Source organism: Mixophyes fleayi, chromosome 5, assembly GCF_038048845.1.
Source record: "Mixophyes fleayi isolate aMixFle1 chromosome 5, aMixFle1.hap1, whole genome shotgun sequence".
NCBI classification, from domain to species: domain Eukaryota; kingdom Metazoa; phylum Chordata; class Amphibia; order Anura; family Limnodynastidae; genus Mixophyes; species Mixophyes fleayi.
Window position 1 is genome coordinate 138,537,579 of NC_134406.1, and position 20,174 is coordinate 138,557,752.

A 20,174-nucleotide genomic window follows, 5' to 3' on the forward strand; every position below is an offset into this window, starting at 1 on the left:
TGTTGTCTGTTGCCTGCCGGCCTGGGACAAATCCAACCTGATCGGGGTGTACTAATTTCGGGAGGATACAATTAACTTTATTTGCAAGAACTTTAGCATATATTTTCAAGTCTACGTTAAGTAAGGATATGGGGCGATAGCTACTACAGAGAGAAGGGTCTCTACCCTCCCTCGGTATAATGGTAATCCGGGCTCGGGTCGTGGCCAGGTCAAAGGGAGCCCCATTGAATATAGAATTAAACCAGGCAGTCTGCTTTGGACTGAGGATCCCTGCAAATTTCTTATAATATTTAGCAGGGAAGCCATCTGGCCCCGGGGCAGAGGCTATCTTCATACTACATAAGGCTATAATAGTTTCCTTGTTTGTAATATCAGAACTGAGAAATTCAGTTTCCGATTCAGATAGTTGCAGGAGTTTACACGAACGCAAGTAGGCATTTATTTTCCTATCCAAGTCAGGAGGTGCTGGATTTGAGGCATTCAAGTTGTATAGTGAAGAGTAGTATGTCTGAAATTCCTTCAGTATAGCGTTTGGGTTATATGTTGACTGCCCTTGAGCGCTCTTGATAGACATGATTGCGTTACGTGTGCGCCTCTGACGGAGTTTCCGGGCTAGCAGGGAGTCCGCTTTGTCACCTTTCTCGTAAAAGAGGTGCTGAGTCCATTTGAGGGTACGGGCTGTTTTTTTGGATAGTACCGCATTGAGCTGGCCCCTCACTATCGTCAACTCTCTCAGATGCGACTGGTCTAGTGAACCTTGATGCTGGGTGAGTAGGGAGAGGAGACGAGCTTCCAGCGTGGATATCTGATCTCGCTCTTCCTTATGTCGGGATGAAGCTATGCTAATAAGGCGTCCACGAATTGTGGCTTTATGCGCCTCCCAGATCATGGACAAAGATACTTCAGGGGTTTCATTTAGATTAAAGAATACAGTGAGGGCCTCTGCAATCTCTAGGCATGTCGCAGGATTCAGCAAAAGAGAATTATCCAACCGCCAGTTTGGACTTAGCTTGGTGAGATTTCCTATGTCTAACTGAAAAGAGATACCCATGTGGTCTGTCCAGGTGAACGGGTGAACCTCAGCTCCGCGAAGCTTGGTGGCTAGTTTAGCGTCAACTAGGAAGTCATCTATTCGAGTGTATACATTATGGGGGTGAGAGTAAAAAGTATAACCTCTATCGGTGCCATTAACCACCCACCAAGCATCCAGAAGAGAATTCTCCTTTAATAATGAGGCGAATCTAGCAGCCTGCCGTGCAGAGTGTGCCTGGGATTGAGATGAAGGTGTGGGCAATGGTGATCTGTCTAGAGAGGGATCTAGAATCATGTTAAAGTCGCCTTCCATAAGCAAATGGCCTTCGGCATGTTTATGTATACGGTTGAAAAGTCTTTGGAGAAAGGAGGTTTGAGCGGTGTTTGGGGCATAGCAGCATACCAGGGTGACCGGGAGCTGGCCCAAAGTGCCTATAAGCATAAGATAACGACCCTCCGGATCTGTGATCGACCGGCACACCACCAGTGGTGATTAGACCATCTAATCAGGATGGCCACGCCTCGATGCTTGGAAGCAGCCGAGGCGAAAAAAGTCTGCGAGAAGAGCTTTCCTCGGAATGTTGCATGAGGTTAGGTTAGGTGGGTTTCTTGCAGGAAAACTATATCTGCATGTGACTTTTTTAAGGGCGGCCAGAAGTGTAGTACGTTTTCTGGGGTGTGTTCAGCCCCTTAACGTTGACTGTCAGTAACTTAAGAGACATGCTGTAGGAGATGGTCTAGTCTGCTTTACCAAGGGGCTCCCCCGCATCCCGACCCTCTATGGATCGCGACGAGTACACATTTTAGCGGGAAAGGCATGAGAGCGTGAATAAAGTTGGAAAAGGTTAGGGGCAAGGTACAAGGTCAAGTTTAAGCCGTCTGCAACCAGTCAGGGAGAAGAAGGGAGGGCCGGACATAGAGTGGCTGGCCTATGTTTGCTAGACTTCGGAGAGGTAGGTAGGTATGTGTTGCTACAAGGCGCAGCAACAGTAGGGAGGGGAGGGGGGGGGGGGCACAGGCAGGGAAGGCCCGAGCTGGGATGAAGTTCGAGGAGTGGGTGTAAGCGTGTGGGGGCATCAACAAAAATAGTTTAAATTTGGTTTTTGAAACATCAACCTGTAAGACAAACCACTAACTGGTCTAGTACAAAACTATACTAGATATCAATAATAATAGCAGTATAACATTAGACTGGTGAACTATGAAAACACTACAAGTGCAGAGAATTTGGAAACAAGTACACATCACCATTGCAGGATAGTCCGTGAGCATACATCAAACGAGAACGACTAAACTGCATTCTTGAAGCGACGAAGTCCCTCAGCGACAGGAGGCACGAAGATGGCAGATCAGCAATCGATTCTTCTCCCTGCAGGGCAGCCGGAATCAACTTATATTGAGATCTCCTTGATATGGCGTTCATACCTGCAGAGAGAATGAGGGGAGGGGACAGCAGGGAGAAGGAGAAATAAGAGACAACATTTGGTGCCCTCAGGGGACAAGTCGCTGAAGTTCAAAGTTATGTCCATTGATCTTTTACCAGTCCTGAACAGGATATCCATAGAGAAGTTCAATAGTCCAGGATTTTCCGCGTCAGGTCCCTGGGCATGTCAGGCGGTGTCCCATTTAGCTCGTGGAGAATTTCGCGGGGCCTGCTGAGATGCCGTTGCGACCGGAGAAGGTGTTCCACTAGGAGGTAACCCTAGCTTTTCCAGTATTAGGGCACCTTCTGCAGGAGTCTTTGCGAAGAGAGGTCTGGATTCCGTAAACACTTGGAGCCAGAAGGGGAAACGCCAGCGATAGCGGTAGCCAAGGTCTTCATGATTTCCTTCAGGTCCCGACGCTTCTGTATAGTGAGGGGAGCCAGGTCTGCGAATAGCTGGATGTTGTTTCCAAGGTATTGGATGGAGTCCTGATTCCTCGCAGCTTGCATGATTTTTTCTTTGATGTGATAATAATGCATACGAAGGATGACATCACTTGGTTGTTGGCCTGGATCAGATCTAGGGCGCAGCGACCTGTGTGCTCTATCTAGAAGGAGGTCTGCATCCGTAGCTTCTGGTAGAATAGTTTTAAAGAAACCAGGAAGGGCTGACATATCTACTGTTTCAGGAATGTTTTTTAGCCGAATGTTGTTCCTGCGGGCTCTATTCTCCATATCCTCACATTTCTCTGTCAGGGATGTAACATCCGTGCGTAAGGAGGAAATTGCTTGTGTGTTGTTTGCGACAGATTTACAGATCTCGTCCGTTTAGGCCTCCAGGGTGTTCGTGCGGTCACCCAGTTCGGCAATTTCTTTGCGGAAATCAGAGATCGCTTGGCGTAGCTCGGTGTGAAATGTGGTCTTGATTTCCTGAACCAGGGAATTGATTAAGAGTCTTGTCGCCAAGGGAATTTCGTCTTCTCCTGGTATATCGGGACTTTGTGAGGAATCCGGCCGCCCCTGAGCCGCTGGGGTCGACTGTGATTTTGTTTGTTTTTTGTTTCTGTTAAAGAAGCCAGAGGAATCCATTGCGGGAGTTTTTTTTCACCCTGGACGTCATCGCCGGGCAGCTATTAGTTTAGTTGAAGGTTAATGTTCTGAAAGTAGCAAGTTGATGCCCCCACAAGTTGTGACTAGTGCATACTATTTGAGAAAGTTGTCAGGTAAGAATGATTTGTGAGAGAGCACAGGGGGTAGGGGAGCCAAACTATCAGCTTGGTCCTGCAAAGTGCATACGTTAAGTTGTAATAGCTTCGTTTGTGGATTGCAGATTTTATGAACTTTGCCTCCGGATAGGTGGTCGGGGATGACAGACAAAGTATAAGAGATAAGCACAAACTATCTGTTTAGAGTTAGATAGTAATTTAAGCTGTAATATCCAGGAAGGCCAGCAGAGGGCAGCAAATCTTCTCACCGTATAAAAGGGTCAGCAGAAAGCTGCTTCTGGCTGATGTTGTTAACCATTCAATTACTGGAGCCCTTTTGCTTTTACAAATTGTGGGAAGCTGGAGCCACTAAAACTCTGAACACCTGTAGTTGGAGATACCACAGAGGGTCTCAGAAAAGATGCCCGGCCTAATGCTATACAACTGAAGGTGTAACAGGGGCTGTTGCACTGACCTGCTTGGGTTGTGACATGGAGTGTGGCAGTTGCAGGTGGCCCGTGATGGCATATGAAACAGCGGTGCAAGTAAAAGGTTGCGTGGTGCCGTCTGCTTAGGCGTTGCAGGTGCCAGCAGTGGGATCTCTCCACAACGAGGGTGGTGATCTGGTAGTTTGCAAGCGGGTCAGGCCACCTAGCAGGAAGCGCCCACACACAGTGCTACCGCTTCTCCAGATGCCCTCTGCGTCCGGAGCACAGACGCCGACCAGGGGTCCTGCTTCAGATGTTTTAACAGACGAGGGCTGCAGTACTGACCTGTGTAGGGTCACAGTGAGCGTTCCACCGAACCAGGGCACGGATGAATAGGTGTGCAATGTGGGCTGTTCCAGGGTCCAGGTAGGCTGTTGTCGCGAGTGCTCTTGCCGGCAATATAATCCCCCTTCAGCGTGTATAACAGGCAGACATCTTCATTAGGAGCTAGGCAGCGGCGCCGACCAGAAGTTGGAAGCCGGATCGGAAGTGAGGGCAAAGAAGCGTCGGCGATACTGAGGATCTACAATGAGGGGCCTCGGACCGCGGGTGCAGCAGGCAGACCACTGGGCTTCCCCAGACCCAGGTAAGGGTGCAGTGGCTGGCTTGTCTTTGTCCCCTCCAAAGGATGTGGTATGCACGTGTCACCACTGGGCCTGCTAGGAACTGTTATTCGCGGAGGGTGCCAGACCGGGGTCCGCGGGGAACCGCTGAGATGGAAGCAGGTTTCAGCTGGGTTTCCTCTTAGTAGGCCCCCAGCAGGTCTCGGTAGAGGGCCCTGAGGTCAAGGACTGGGCAGGCCACTCTCCCCGTCGGCCGGTTTGGCGGTCCGTGTCGTGTTTGGCGCCGATCCAAGAGTCCCTCCTAAATAACGCCTTTTTGATGCCTCTTATTGTGGTATCAAATGGATGTTCACAGGAAACTAAATAACACCGGTTTCTTTGCTGTACAAGTCTAGTTGAGAGCTGTCACATTTACTTCCAGTGTGGTTGAGAGATGTGTGAATTCCTGTCTGTTACCTATCATAAAATGCAGCTTTAGGCAAGAATTAGATTTGTAGGATTTTGTTTTGCAAAATGTTCTTCTGAAATATTAATTTATAATTGCATATGTGTTATTAATATTCCATAATTCAGAATTATGGATTAAAAAACATGTTTCATTATTATATTTCATTATTTTTCTTATTTTCCGAAAATATGTGAATTAATTTGGCATTCTTTTTTTAAATTTTTTTACTTTAACATTAAGCCAGAAAAGATAATGAGTGCAAATAAGTTTATTTTCCTATGAGGTTTTTTTTTTTTTTAAGTAATTTTCCTATACCCTTCTGCCTCCTCATCTCACTCACCATTGGTTTGAAAGTATTGGAAAGTTCAGCAATAGGCACTGCAATCTGTTTTTATTGCTTTCAGTACCCATTACTGAATTTTCTTTCCATGCGCCTGGAGCCACAAGCGAAGTACAGTGTAGCTTGACTTAAACATATATGCGCTTCCCTTGGACACGTTTCTGGTCAGATGGACATGTTTTAATGTCTGATACCAGAGATGAGATAGTACCCTTCAGTTCATTATATCAGCGTGCTTATTGCAGTCATGTGCTAGCTTTAGACATCATTGCTTGCCTGGCGGAGTTGAACTGTTGTAGCAGTCAGTCTCCAGTGTCTGTCGCTGTAAAAAGAAGCCCTTGTCGTTTAATGTTTGGTTAAATTGGTGTTCCCTTTCTATCCTCACAGCGGTAGATTGTGGATGCATGGAGACAAACTCACACTAACCACCAATAACTTAATTGATTGTAATACCCTACTCTGACACTTGCATACTCCTATAATAATGTTGAGAAAGATGAGGAAGCTAAAAGTAAAATTGGTTAAAGAAACACAAATATATTTTTTACTTATTGAAATGTTTTTCATCTTTGGCCTCCTTGGCAGCCATAACTGATTGGCTAATCTCCTACTCAGCTGAGCATAGACTGGAAAGAAAACACCTGATGCTATATAATGTGACTTGCTCTCTTCCTCAATGTCTTCGCAGCTGAGTAGGCAGAGCTTGTGTGTTTGTTTTTATTTTATTATATAGGATTTACATGTATGTCTAGAGGGATCCCGAAGTCATTGGGTTCAAGTCACGTTAGTTTGCTTCCCAGGGCAGGGGGTAGTTCCCCTGGGACAGCTGTAGTCTCTGTTGATCGGAGCAAAGTGGGGCCATATGGTGCCAACTTTGACGCCAATTCTGTAGTGTAAGTATCAGATAAGGATTTCCAGTTTAAACATAGGTTCCAAATTCAAATCTGCAGCTCCTGTCCATTGTATTGTAACGCTAGGAGGATGAATCCGGAGCTTGCTCCCAAAGAGGCTGAAAACCATTGAGTTTATGTAAGCCCCATTAATAAGGGACTCTGCAGCTTTTGTAATGAGAGAGAGTTTTCTTTTTTTTTTTTTTTTTAGAGGTACTACTGAAAATAATTCCTAAAGTAATGGAAATTCAGGCTTTACCAACTATATCAACTTTACAGCGTGCTTTATTTTAGGAAAGTCACCATAAACATGAGTGTATTTTTTTTACATAACGTTAACATCTTATTAAAAAGGAATGGGGACATCCAGAAAGATGTCAGTTAAACCCTGAAAGTATTGAAAGGATGTATCCCTTTTCAGATAACGAAGCAGAAAAGTGGGATATAGTTCCAAAAATGAATGCTGTGGTAGCTTACCTCTTAATGAAACCTACCATTCCATTGGAGGATGAAGGCTCCTATGATGAACATATAGATAGGAAGATGGAAAAGTATTTTAAAAGATTGAATGTTTCAGCAGGAACTGCAGTAAAGTCTTGGATAGCATAAACTTCTGATTCAAGAGCTCTTAGAATTGTATATGCATACCCAAGATAAAATTAACAGAGGAATTCTATTGAGAACCATGGTAACTAGGAAAAAGGGTATTCCTTTTTTGGTAATTAATGTTTATTGGTAACATCGCATATAAAATAAGGTAACAATACAATGAGGATCCAGGAATGGTCATGTATAAACACAGAGAACACGTAGCTGTTTGTGGAGCTTCATACAGAGTTCTCAATGGATGTGCCCTCGGAGTGCTCATACAATGATAGCTGTATTCTGCATATAATCAGCAGCGTGTACATTGTATAACTTATCAGCGAGATAGAAGGGGGGGGTAAGAGAGGAAGAAAGAGGAATAAAAGAAGGGGGTTGGAGTAGGGAAAGTAGGTATTGGGAAAGAGACTGTTAGAAGGGAAACAATAGAAAGTTAGAAAAGTACAGGAAAGTGATATACACGTGAGAGATAGGGTGCAGAAGATGTTGGGTATATCTGCTTGTGTTGAGAGCAGAAAGTAGTGGGACAGTGGCTGATTATAATAAGAGGTCCACACTTTGTGAAAGTAGACAAAGGAGCTTCTCAGTATGCTAGTGAGATGTTCCACCCGGCCGATCGAATGGAGTGTCGGTGGTGTGGGATTCTTTATTTCTCTTCCAGGAAGCCACAATCTATGGGTGTGGGAGGGGAGATTAGGGACAGGTAGAGGAAGGGATCACATGCTTGGGGGGGGTGGGGGGAGCTTGGGGGGGTAGACACCTAGGATAGCAGAAGTGGAAGTAAGGACAGCAATCCAGAATGGATGTAGCTTGGGAAAGCTCCACCATACATGCAGAAAAGTGCCAGAGTGGTCGTACTTCGTTCAACAGGCAGGACTTACCTGTGGGTATATGCTATGTAGTCTAGAGGGATCATAGTATCACCTGTGGAGTAGTTTACATGCATTTTATTTGATGCAAACATTGATTGAGCAACGCGCTGTCCATTTGAAGATGTCAATCTTACAGGTGTATGTACTCTGCCAGGTCCGTCTCCCATTGTAGTTGGAAGCGGTCCCTAGTATCTGTCATGAGTCATATTTCAGTAGCATCCCAACACCATCAGTTTGCTCAGAGAAGAAGGAGAATCCAAGAGACACCTATGTCGGAACCAGAATGACAACAGATTCCACCACTAAATGCTGGATTTGAACTCCAATATGGTACAGGGTACCTGGTGTCAAGATGAAAAAAACCTGCATATAAATATTCTAGAAATCAGAACAGCTTGGAAGGCAATTTATTCATTTTCAATTTTTCTTACACCAGGCACATCTCAAAGTATTATCTGACAACCAAACAGTGATGACATTCCTAAGCAAGCAGGGTGGTACCGAAGTACAGTTATCGTTAATCATGACATGGGCAGAAAACGGCATAGTCTCTTTCAGCTGGTGTCACTCACTGGACTGTGAGTGCCATTTCTCCTGTGTTCAGGAACCGTGGCCGTCCGCCATCCTGAGGGTCTGCGCATGTGCAGCCCTTATCAAAACTTCAGTACCTGTTGCTTTTAATTGATTGGATGATCAGGCAACCCTCCCTATTTAAACCACCTGTAATCATTACCTGGTTGCCTGATCTTGGAGTCTCATTTCCCATGAGCCTTTGAAGGTGTTCCTGTGTTCCTCGTGTATTCAGCTCCTGCTGATTCCTGTTTACTGCTATTGTGGTTTCCAGACCACTTCAACTCTCCTGTGTTCATCGTGCCTGCACTCAGCTGATTCCTATCTGCTATTACTACCGGACTCCTGTTCGTTTCAACTCTCCTGTGTTCATCGTGCCTGCACTCAGCTGATTCCTATCCGCTGCCTCCGTGACTACTACAGAGTTCCTGATCGTCTCAACTCTCCTGGGTTTATCGTGTCAGCTCTCCGCTGCCTCCGTTACTACTACAGGGTTCTAGACCGCCTCTACTCTCCCGTGTTCAGCGTGCTTTCTCTCCGCTGCCTCCACCACTACTACTGGATACCAGACAGCCTCAACTATCCCGTGTTCTTCATGTTTCCAGTTCCACTTACTACTGCTTCCTGAGTATTGCTTAGTTGATTCTGGAATACCTGCCGTGCGCTGCACCAACCTGATTACCGCTTCCACCCTCCAGTGGTCTCTCCTCCTGCCAGCCTTCAGCCGTTCAGGTATCCCTGCACGTCTCTCTGACAGCCTGCTCTCCTGAACCGCGGTATGCATACTTTCCATTGACTTTGCTTTTGTATTGCATATCCATCTGGACTGAGTTGTGTTCTTCTCCGGAATCTCCTATCCACTGAAGCTATTGTTACCATTGACTTTGTTTCCTATTGCCTGGATAGCTATTGGGACTTTGTATACTTCAAGCAGTGCTTGTCAGTTATCGTTGTATTGTGGATATCGTCGTGGGATCAAGTATACTCTGCTTTACATTCATCTCCTCGTGCCCCTCCTCACATATATATAGCAGTGGTACAACTTGCTGACGCAGACCACTGACTCCTGTTCCCTGTGACACTAGTTTCAAGTATCCTCTCACATAAGCAGTGGTACAACTTGCTATACGCAGACCACTGACTTTCCTCACGTTTCCTTGTCCATCTGGTTCCTCGTGTACATTCATCTACTCATTACCAGTTGCTGCTAGTCATAGACTTTCCTCGAGCATTCTCTCACCATCCGCTGTTTCTCCTGTTCCGTTGTCACCCTGCTACCAGAGAACCATAGTACCAACTATATTACTCTGGTAAGTCCATCATCTCGTGATATCCTGGGCAAAGACTCCTAGTGCCCGTGACAGCTGGTCATGTAGTTAGCAAAATCAACATTATGGCAGATTATCTCAGCTGTTCTCAGATTCACCCAGGAGACTGGTGTCTGAAAGAAGAGGTGTTTTGGCTAATGATACAAATGTTTGGCCTACCACAAATAGATTTAATGGTGACTGGTCAAAAAACCAAACTGAGTTGTTGTCTTTTCCTTTCACAAAGATCTCTGAGGAGAGGGGATAGATGCTGTAACAAGACCTTGGAATTTTTATCTAGGATGCATATTCCCTTCATTTCCACTCATCCCAAGAATCCAGAGAAAGATCAGGAAGGACAGTAGCAGTACAGGTGATAGCAATTCTTCCTTTTAGGCCTTGGTGACAATGGTTTGCCATATCATGCAACATATTTTAGAGCCACCATGGCCTCTACTATTACTTTCAGATCTCCAGTGCCAGGGATCAGTGTTACACCCAAACCCTAGTACAATCTCCTTTTATGAAGTGGAAATTGAGCAGACATTGCTCAGGATCAAAGGAGTATGTAATCAAGAAATTGAAGACATATTAAAAGTGAGAAAAACTAAATTCTTGAATTATTTAATGTAGAATTTGAGAAAGTTTATCTGCTGGTGCAAGCAAATATCTATTCGTCCAGTGACGCAAAGAATGTCACAAGTATTGGATTTTCTCTAAGAGGGCCTGAACGAGAGTTTAGCTCTTAATGCTGAAATTTGAATTTTCAGTGTTTTGTGTCTTCTTTTGGAACAAGATTAGCCTTTGGAAGAATTAATATGTTTCTTTCAAGCAGTTATGAGCCTTCGGCCATATATTAGGCCATATAAAACACCTTGGGATCTTAATCTGATACTGGACTTATTAGTAACACATCCCTTTATGCTTTTGCAAGAAGCTTCCCTTATATGGTTTACTCTTAAAGATTTATTTCTGGTGGTAATCGCATCTGTGTTAGGAACCCCTCCAGCCAGTACAAAACCCGGAGTCTGCTCCAAAAGTCTGGTGTTCACTGTTGCCCCTAGTGGTGGGGACAGACTTGTCTGCAGACAATCTGAGGGTCGTGAAATGTGTACCGGCTTTGGAGAACCCAGGAACAGAGAGTTATGGCAGACAGTGTATCCAGAGAACAAGCCAAGGTCAGGGGTCACTTGCAAGCAGGAATAGTCTGTAAACACGCCAAAGGTCGGGGTAGCAAGGTCCGAGGTACAGGCAAGAAAGGTCAGGGTCACGAGAAAACAGGCAGAGTTCAATAATCCAAGCAGGGGGTCATACACAGGGAATCAAACGGAGTATCCACAGGACAGGGACTAGGAAGCAGGAGCAGGTCAGCAAGACTGTAACACAGAAGCTATAACCGGCAGTAAGGCTGCAGACCTCACTGCCTTAAATGCTCCCAACCACCAATCAGAGCCTAGCTCTGAAAAAACACACAGGTGCCAACTAGTAATTAAATTATACCTTAATAGCCCCCAGGCTATTAACTATTTCTGCGCACGCCCCCGGCTGTCCCCTGTTGCCGGGACACGGTGCTACATTGCTGGGCGGAAGTGACGTCCCGGTCATCGAGGTGACGGCCGGGACGCCAGGAGGTGCAGGAAGCGAGCCGCGGCGGCTCGTGACAATCTGCTAGACAAATAGGAGAAGAACAAGCATTATTGATAGGGAGAACCATTTTTATTTTATTTTTTTTAGATATTTATTTTCCACATAAAGTGATATTGAGGACAAATTAATTTATTTTGCCTAAAGTAGTTTCTTATTTTCACATAAAAATCAATAACTTACATTACCAGCTGAAAGCAGAAAATGAGTAGTAGCGTCTACATTCACTAGATGACAGGATGCCCAATCAAGATACCCTTACAAGATGGAACCAAGAGATCATCACACAGGTATATAAATTGAAAGGTCTTCAGGTGCCCAAGGCACTCGACACGAACAGTGGCAGCTTATTGGTCTTGAAGGGCGCAAGTATCATCAAGTGAGATTTGTAAAGCAGCAGGATGGTCTGTAATCAAGACACTTTTACAAAACATTATATGCTGCATGGGACACCAGTGGCTGAAGCTCAGTATGGAAATAGGTTCATTCAGACTCAAAAATAATACACTTTCTTTTTTTTTGCTTTTAAAGTTGTCACTGATTTATTGATGTACATAATATTGTACAACTTGGGTACATCCCTTAGTTATGGCCGCTAGGGAGTGCAAAGAGGAAATAAACAAATTGTTGCCTGTTAATATTGGCTTCTTGAAAGACTCCATGAAAGCCCTGCGTGAAAAGTTACTCAAAGACACTGAGGAAAGGAAGTCACATTATATAGCCTTAGGTGTTCTTCTTTCTTGTCTATGCTCAGCTGATTAGGAAGTTAACCCTTTAGTTATGACTGCTATAGAGTCCTTGGAGGAAATAAAACTAACATGTATCATAATTTCTTTATTTCTGTGATATATGTTGTTAAGTGAGCATTTAAGTGTGCTTACAATATTTGAATCTAATGGTGGAGAATCCTACTTATTAAAAGTTCAAGAATGGACTTTTTTTTTGTGGAGACTTATACGTAACACATTCCCTGTTCACAGATATGCAGAGTTGCATGCTTGAATGGAGATCGCCTTCAATCTCACTGCCGAGAAGAAGATCATAAAAAGGTAATGATGTGTATATATAACGTTTTATCATATTTTAAGGTGCAGTCTTTCAAACAACTCTTTAAAATATACATTTAGATATTTATTTATTTTTAAATAAAGTGTTATTTGCCTTTTCAAGCACCTATAAAACACACAGTAAACATCCTATGTAGCTAAATTTGCCTAGGCAAGCAGAAGTTCTAGCATAAGCTAGTACCATGTGAACCTATTGATCTAGAGAACATTGGAGAGCAAGCGGATGTATAGCAACTCCTTAGACATAGTGAAACAGTAATATTGCATTACCAATAAAACATTTTGGGGACTGTCAATAAAACCCCTAATAGCAGGGCCGAGAAACATCTCCCTTGCCAGGAGGAGAACAGGACTTGGGAGGGGATCCATCTTACACTAGTACGCCATCATCATCCTGATGGGGGTGGATTGCAAACTGAGATTTGCACCAGTGATGCCACACCTTGTGATATTTGTGCATGGCCTTTCTGCTCTCATACATCATAATTCTTTCATGTTTCCAAACATCATTGACCAAGGCAATCCAATTGTGGACACTGGGCGGCCTAGATGCCATCCAACCTCTGGCAAGAATCCCTTTGGCCAGGAAGGATAAAGTAAACATGTATTTAAACAGCGGCTTGTTGAGACTCTCTTGTAATTTGAAACCAAAGAGGCAAACCCTTGGCCACAGGGCAGGAGCGACTTCCATTGTGTAGGAGATGCAACTCCATACCGTGTTCCAAAAGGCATGCACTACAGAACACGTCCAGAGCAAGGTGCCCAACAGGGTGCCACACTTAGGGGAAGCAGAGTTTCTGCATCGTCCCATTTTGTGCAGTCGGGTTGGGGTCAAATACATTCTGTGCAGAACATAGAAATGCACCTGTTCGAACCGCAGGATTGAAGTGACCTCTCTAGTGCCGTCAATAACACTCCAGTTCTCATCAGGTCAGTCTCCCACTTGGCACTAAGGGGGCCCAACCCCTCTGGCGACAGTTGGGACAGTAATACAGCATAAAGTACAGATATTGTCTTACATGAGCCTACAGTACACTGGAGGTTTTTTAGAGGAGAATCTAGCATCTTTGGAATATCTTTGCCAAATTAGGCCGCAAGAGCATGTCTAAGTTGCAGATAGCAAAAAATTTGGTATCAATAACTCAGCCCTCAACTGCTCAAATGTTTGTAAATGGTCATTCACATAGATCTGACCAATGGTATGAATACCCACCCTTCGCCACAACACAGTTCCTGGGAGCTTAACTTGTTCTTAAAAAACCCACAGTTAAGCCACAGATGGGTATCTGGGTCCTCCCTCTCACCACTCAAGAGAGCATGTGTGTCAGGCGCCGCCTCCGTACTTACATTAAATGCGAGAGGCGGCTGTCTGTCAAGTCCCCCGTTTCCAGCCGCGGCGCACTCGTGTCATCCTTGCTAGGCAACAGGACACCAGACGGCTTCTGGTCAGCGTCTCTGACTGCCGGCAAACCACCCACCTATCGGGACTCACCAAGGGGGCTTTATAGGAGGCTTTGACACCACTAGGGTGCCAGAATATTGATTTCACCCAGCTTCAGCACATTGTTTGTATTGGGTTCCTGCTCCAGTTTTGGCCCGGCTTCCCTCTGACGTTCCGTTTGAATTTCACCTTGTACCTTGCCGTTGGTTCTTGTTTCCTGATTCCTGGCCTGCCTCTGACTATCCTTTTGGATCTTCCTTTTGTACCCTGTTGCCTGTTTGGTTATGACCCGAATTGATTGACTACGCTCTGTCCACTCTGTTACTACGCTGGTGGCTGTCTTGGAGAACCGCGACCTGGGCACCCTCTTGCAGCGAAGCCGAAACTCCTTTGCGGAGGGGGGGGGGGGGGTCGGTCCCAGGTGAACTCCGGCGATGCGTTAGACTCCACGCCTCCTTGCTCAGCTGCGCTATGATCAGAATTGTTTCTGTGATAACTCCATCTTGAACACAGTTGATGTATGAGGTACTATTTATAGGTAGAACTACCCTATCAAATAACTGTAGCTGTTTGACTCAGCAGTGTTTCCAGTTTTTATGTTTTATTATGATATTTTAAAGCTCTTTTGATGAAAAGAAAAGTTATGGTTCTAAAATATTTTCTTTCACATTTTATGGTTCTAAAATATTTTCTTTTTAGAAAATTACCCTTTCTGTCCATGTCCACTGTGAAACTCTACTGTGATTCTGGAATGTGCACTGTTCTTATTTGTTTGCAGTATGTGTTTCTTTTAGGTTGCCCAGCCTGTACAAGTGAGTGTTGAAGTAAATGTAGGATGGTTCCTGATTGCAGCAGGAGAGTGCTGTACATCTAAAGCCATTTGTCCTTCTTGCAGCTTCGCTATGTTATACAACTCTGATGTGAGTGTATACTCTATAGTCCAAGCTTGCGGCTAGTGAGGAAGCTAGAATTTATAAACAAAAGCACAATTGTATGCCTCAGTACAACTATATTTCATTTGTGCTGGACAAAATACAGCCATGATAGATGCACAATGATTGCAGTCTTGTATTCTGTACTATTGAGCTATCTGTGTTCATCTAACTGCATGTCAATGTGATCCTGATATAGCCACATGCAAAACCAGAAGATAGTGCTTAGTATGTGCACAATACTGTGTGCAAGAATTGCTCTTTCAAAGCCATTTTGGGTTTATATGCAAGGTGACCTCGTTTAGTCATTTACTAGGCAAAGGGTATGCTCTTCTGAGATACAGAACTTTTCAAATGTTCAACAGATATTACATATATATATTATTTTGTCAAATACATAGTAGCCAAGCATCTCTGCACAGAATTTAGCAGTTGTGACCAGGAATATAAAAACAGGTGGTTGTGTTTTGGGTTTTTTTTTGTTTTGTTTTTTTAAATTTTTTTTATTTGCAGGGCTTTTTTTTTTAAATAACAAGTTGCATTTTTAGTTGAAAATTATCAATTGTTTCATATATGCACAGCATTATCCATGTTCTATACAATATTTGTTTATTGTATATATTTACTGTTATTAACTTTGTGTTTCATTTTTGGTATGAATTAAAGAGGGTAGAAGAAACTTTCAGTGGTAAGTAAAGTATGTGACTATTTGAAAACTTCATAGGATCTACCGGCTTCTTTTTAAAATGTTGTTTTAATTTATTTCTTCCAAGTTTTACATTTTCAGAGTGATTACACTCTTACTATTACATTTTGCATCACATCTTTTTATAAGTGTAATAGGGTGTTCCTGAATTATCACAACATCCTCCACTATGATACATTGTAACGGCTTTTTTTAAATACTTAGTTACCTGTCCACAAATAAGGCTTCAAGAATGGAGGTGATTGTGCAACATCAGCATGTGGACGTTGATGTGTCTGATTTCAGAGAAGAATAGTCTCTGACAAATTAGGTGTCGTCTCTTGAAAAGCTTCTTATTTTTGTTATGCTGTGGGAGTTGCATTGGTGTTATAAGTTATGAATCTTCCCTTGGGAGTCTCAATGGTACATTATTCTTATTTACACTCCATTACATGCAGTGAAGGTCAAACTCCTGAGATTCACTGTTTACTGTAAAACTCTGATGCATAGGCTTATTTTGTCTGTGCTGTGTATTTTATTATAAAAGGAAAGAATTTGCCAAGAATTTATATTAACCATCAAAACAGAATGAGAGATGAAAATCAAATATAAAAGGACTAATTATAAATGATGCAAGCTTGTGGCGTAACCATGCTTTTTTTATTCATGTTTGAGGAATATTGGAATGTATTTTAAAAGTAATTGCCCATTTTATTAGCTGGGGAAATGGTCATCATTGGATCTCTTACTATACATCTACCAGTCATAAAATAGCACTCTCTTGCCTTGAAGTGTTGATCATGCCCTAACACTGCTAGAGCCTTTAAAGCTTTGTGGAAAATTCAGCTCTTTATTTGCTTTTAATAAACATATATATCCCTTTACAGTGCATCTTTTGTTTGTCTTGAATAATTTTAGTTTTATTTGCAAATAAAGTGTGATACTGCAGTTTCTTAACTTTGATTATTCTGCATTTTAAACAAATGTAGTGGGAAACTTCTTGTTTTACAGGACTGAAAATAGAATATGCATATGTTTGGGATGATTTTTAGTGAGATGTTAAACATGTTTTATATATTTTACTTTGTGCTTAAAATTCTTAACTGCTGTATTCTTTTAGGTCCAAGATTTGGGAAAAATTTTTGCCGCTTGCAAGATTATATTGCATGCCCTTGGCGAAGAGAACCTCTCATTGGTAAGTTAGTGGAATGGCAACCATTACTCTGCTTCGTTAAGGATTAAATGACTTAGCTGTTCTGCAGGGTGTGCTTTCTCTGGTGCATGGTTTTCCTACCAAACATTACTAAGGGCTCTATTCCTAAGATAACTTTTTATTTTGGTGGAGGGTTATGTCGGATAGGAGCAGATAGGTCTTTATTTGGTTAGTGTATTTGCAAAAAGGACAACAATTAGATTATTGCCAGTTACTTTTTCTTTTGTCTTTTTAAACAAATCTATCTTATTGCATTTTTCAAGTAGAAAATGCAATACAAAAGGAGCCCCCCCCCCCCCCAAACCACTTTCCTAAGGTACAACAATACAATATCAAATCAAGGGCATTACATCGGCAGGTGGTGTTGGTGTAAATCACAGAGCATTTCAAATTCAAAAAGAATAAAAAAATAAAGAGTCTGGAAAAACTGGGTACACATCAAAATGGAAAAAAATTAAAAAATAATAATTAGTAGGGTATCAAACTAACAAAATAAGAGCACCATATACAATTCAATGTAAAAATGAATAGGTCAAATTATTGGGCAGAGAGACTGCAAGCAATAAACAATGTAAATAGATAAAAAGTGAGAGAACGACCAGACCGGGTGCCTAGGAGTAATTGTCATCATAGACCTCAGATAGAGACCTAACCCACCAAGACAAATTTTGGAATATTTAGGGAAGGACTTCCTGGCTCTATTAACAATAATGTTCATGGCCAATGGTTTCATTCACTAGTGCAATCCAGTAGCAAAAATATAGTGGGGTTATCAGCAGCCATCCATTTTCTAGCTATAATATCTTTGGCCAGAGTGTGCAAATATATCACATACTAGGATGACTGCTTATACAGAAGGAAACCAAAAGCGCCTGACCTCCGGACTGGACCAGAGGAGATGCCATCTCAGTAGTCACACAGGAGTAAATTCTGTGCAACAGATATAATTGGATCTGACAACACCTGAAACATGAAGTAGCAACTCTGGCACTGCCAAGCATAGTGCTCCAGTCCTTCTCATAAAGGGGACCCAAGTTGTCTTCCCAGCTAGCTTTAAGAGCAAGCAAATACCCCTGTAACATATTGGGATGAATGGTAGCGTACAGTATGGTATCATTTTATGGGGTACCAATCATCTTTAGATACCCTTAAGCGGGGCAGCATGTCGTAGCTGTAAGGAGCCCAAATTATGACTTTAATTGGTCAAAGAATTTCAAGTAGGTATCAGAGTAGAGCTGGCCAACTGATCAAACTTCCATATTTAAGTCAGGTAGATTCAGTCCCCAGTTCATGAACTTCATCCATCTTTAAATTTCCCCATAGAGGTGTCTCCAGATCCCAGTCCACATAATCGACAGATTCATGCACCAGGATCCAAACCAGAATTCCCTGTCTAAGAAGGGGAGGCCTTACCCCTAGAGACCCTGGTCCCCAGAAGAACCTGCATCGGCAACTTGGAGGACCCTGTCTGCCCATATAAGAATCTGCAGAGTATCACTCGGGTCATTCCCGATCCATTTTTCCAAGTGTGTTATTTGAGCTGCAAGATGATGGGCTTTATAATTAGGGAAGGCCAGACCACCAGAAGCCCTAGAGCTGCAAAGTGTATCCAAACATATAAATGCCCTTTCGTCCTCCCAGATGAGAGCAAAGATATTTATTCTGAAGAAAACCTGCCCAGAAATATAAACCAGTGCATGTTGTAACATATAAAGGAGCTTAGACTGTATAATCATTTTTATTAAATTTACCCAGCCCATCACAGATGGTGATCGTTTCCGTCAAGTATGGCGTTTAGACTTAATATATTCAAGGGTCTATTTTAAGAGAAAAATAGTAGAGCATGTTATTAGAAATCTGTATCCCCAAATATTTAAACTGAGTCGTCCATTGCAACAAGGAATGGGTCTGCGAGTATGCATCCACAGACTGGTTATTGGATTTAGTCCAGGTGATTCGAAGATCAAAGTATGTGCCAAGTCATCAACTAACTTCAGCCAGTTATTAAGGGAAACATTGGCATGTTTCAGAAAAAAGGGGCATATCATCTGCATATAAGGCAATTTTATCAATGGCACTCCCCGCCTGCTGTCTACACACCCCAGGATGCAATTGGACAAGACAGGCAAAAGGTTCTATATAGTTATAGCAAGAGCAAATAGTCTGTAAAAGAACACGTATTTTACGCCATAATAGTGTACACTATCTTCTTATTCTATCTCTGGATACGCTTGCTACATTACCATACGCATTTACAGTTTTCCTCTTACGACACGCCCACTTCAGTCCTTTTAAACCTAATTTACTGTATTGCACCGATTTCTATATATAATATCCCCTGTATCAAGACATTATAAATTCATAACCACAACGCAGATATATATGAATGAAATAGAATATTTACTTGTACAATATTGTAATATAATTTCGATAACATAATCTTATACATGGTACATATAATAGATGACAATCCATGTGTAGGTACAATATCTTAATTATATATATATATATGTATCTGCTTGTATGTGTGTGTATGTATCTCAGTATTCATTACAATTCACATGTTGACTGTATTACCTCCATCTTAATCCTAATTGCACTATTGATCTATATATCACTATTCCAGTACATATACTCATAATGCAACTTATTACAATGCAAAGTCACCATCCAAAATGGCTGACCTAACAGCAGGCTTTGTTACGAACACATTCTAGCAAAATGTGGCTCAAAGGCCTAATTTACTAACAATGCAATCTTCATTGCCACAGTAGCAGATTTTAAGTTATTCTCTTTCCTGCCATTGGGGGACACAGTGAGACATTGGGGTATACTAGTGGGTGTGGAGTTTAGGCACTTATCAACTTCTTTGATCTCTACTCTCCTCCCCTACTATGCCCCTCCTCTCCCATGGATACCTCAGTTTTCTTTAAGTGCCTTAGAAGTTAGGACACTTTGGTATAAGCTCCTGCCTATACCCAGTCTAGTTTAAATTATTGACATGTTTTTATTTAAAAAAACATTTTTTCAAAGGTGCAACGCAGGGATTGATCCTAGGACCCAGAGGAGTGAACAGCCTGGCGGCTTCCTTCACTCCCTGCACCTCTTGCCGGCAGTTCATCCCCTGCAGACGAGCTTTAGCCTGGATAGTTACTAGTCATTTTGGCCATTAGGGCTCTAGGTACCCCACGTAGGAATTCCCTTAAATGGGGACTGGGGCACAGTACTACATATTGCGTGGGGGAGATGCAGGGATCCGTCTCCCCCTGCCGACGGACCTGCCTGCAAGCCCCCCTCCCCATAGACAACGAGCAACGGAGGTCTAGCTGCGCACCGCTCTCCATGGGGAGGCGGTGCAGTCAGTGGAGGGGACAGCACACGCTGTGTGGGCACAATAGCACAGCGTGTGTGTGCGATAGGCGCCGACAGCCATACTATATGCGCTGATCGG

At 43.0% G+C, this 20,174-nt stretch overlaps 1 protein-coding gene across 3 annotated transcripts in view; it reads left to right on the forward strand.

Moving 5' to 3' along the window:
* Positions 1-20,174, forward strand: part of LOC142158671 (uncharacterized) — a 117,466-nt gene that overhangs the window by 10,136 nt on the left and 87,156 nt on the right. For 2 of the 3 annotated variants that reach the window (XM_075212873.1, XM_075212875.1), the window contains exons 3-5: positions 12,366-12,434; positions 15,492-15,513; positions 16,631-16,705. In XM_075212873.1, the coding sequence (XP_075068974.1) occupies positions 12,366-12,434; positions 15,492-15,513; positions 16,631-16,705 (166 nt within the window). Of the gene's footprint in view, positions 1-11,561; positions 11,676-12,365; positions 12,435-15,491; positions 15,514-16,630; positions 16,706-20,174 lie in introns of all 3 variants that reach the window. The other variant, XM_075212874.1, reaches the window with a different exon arrangement.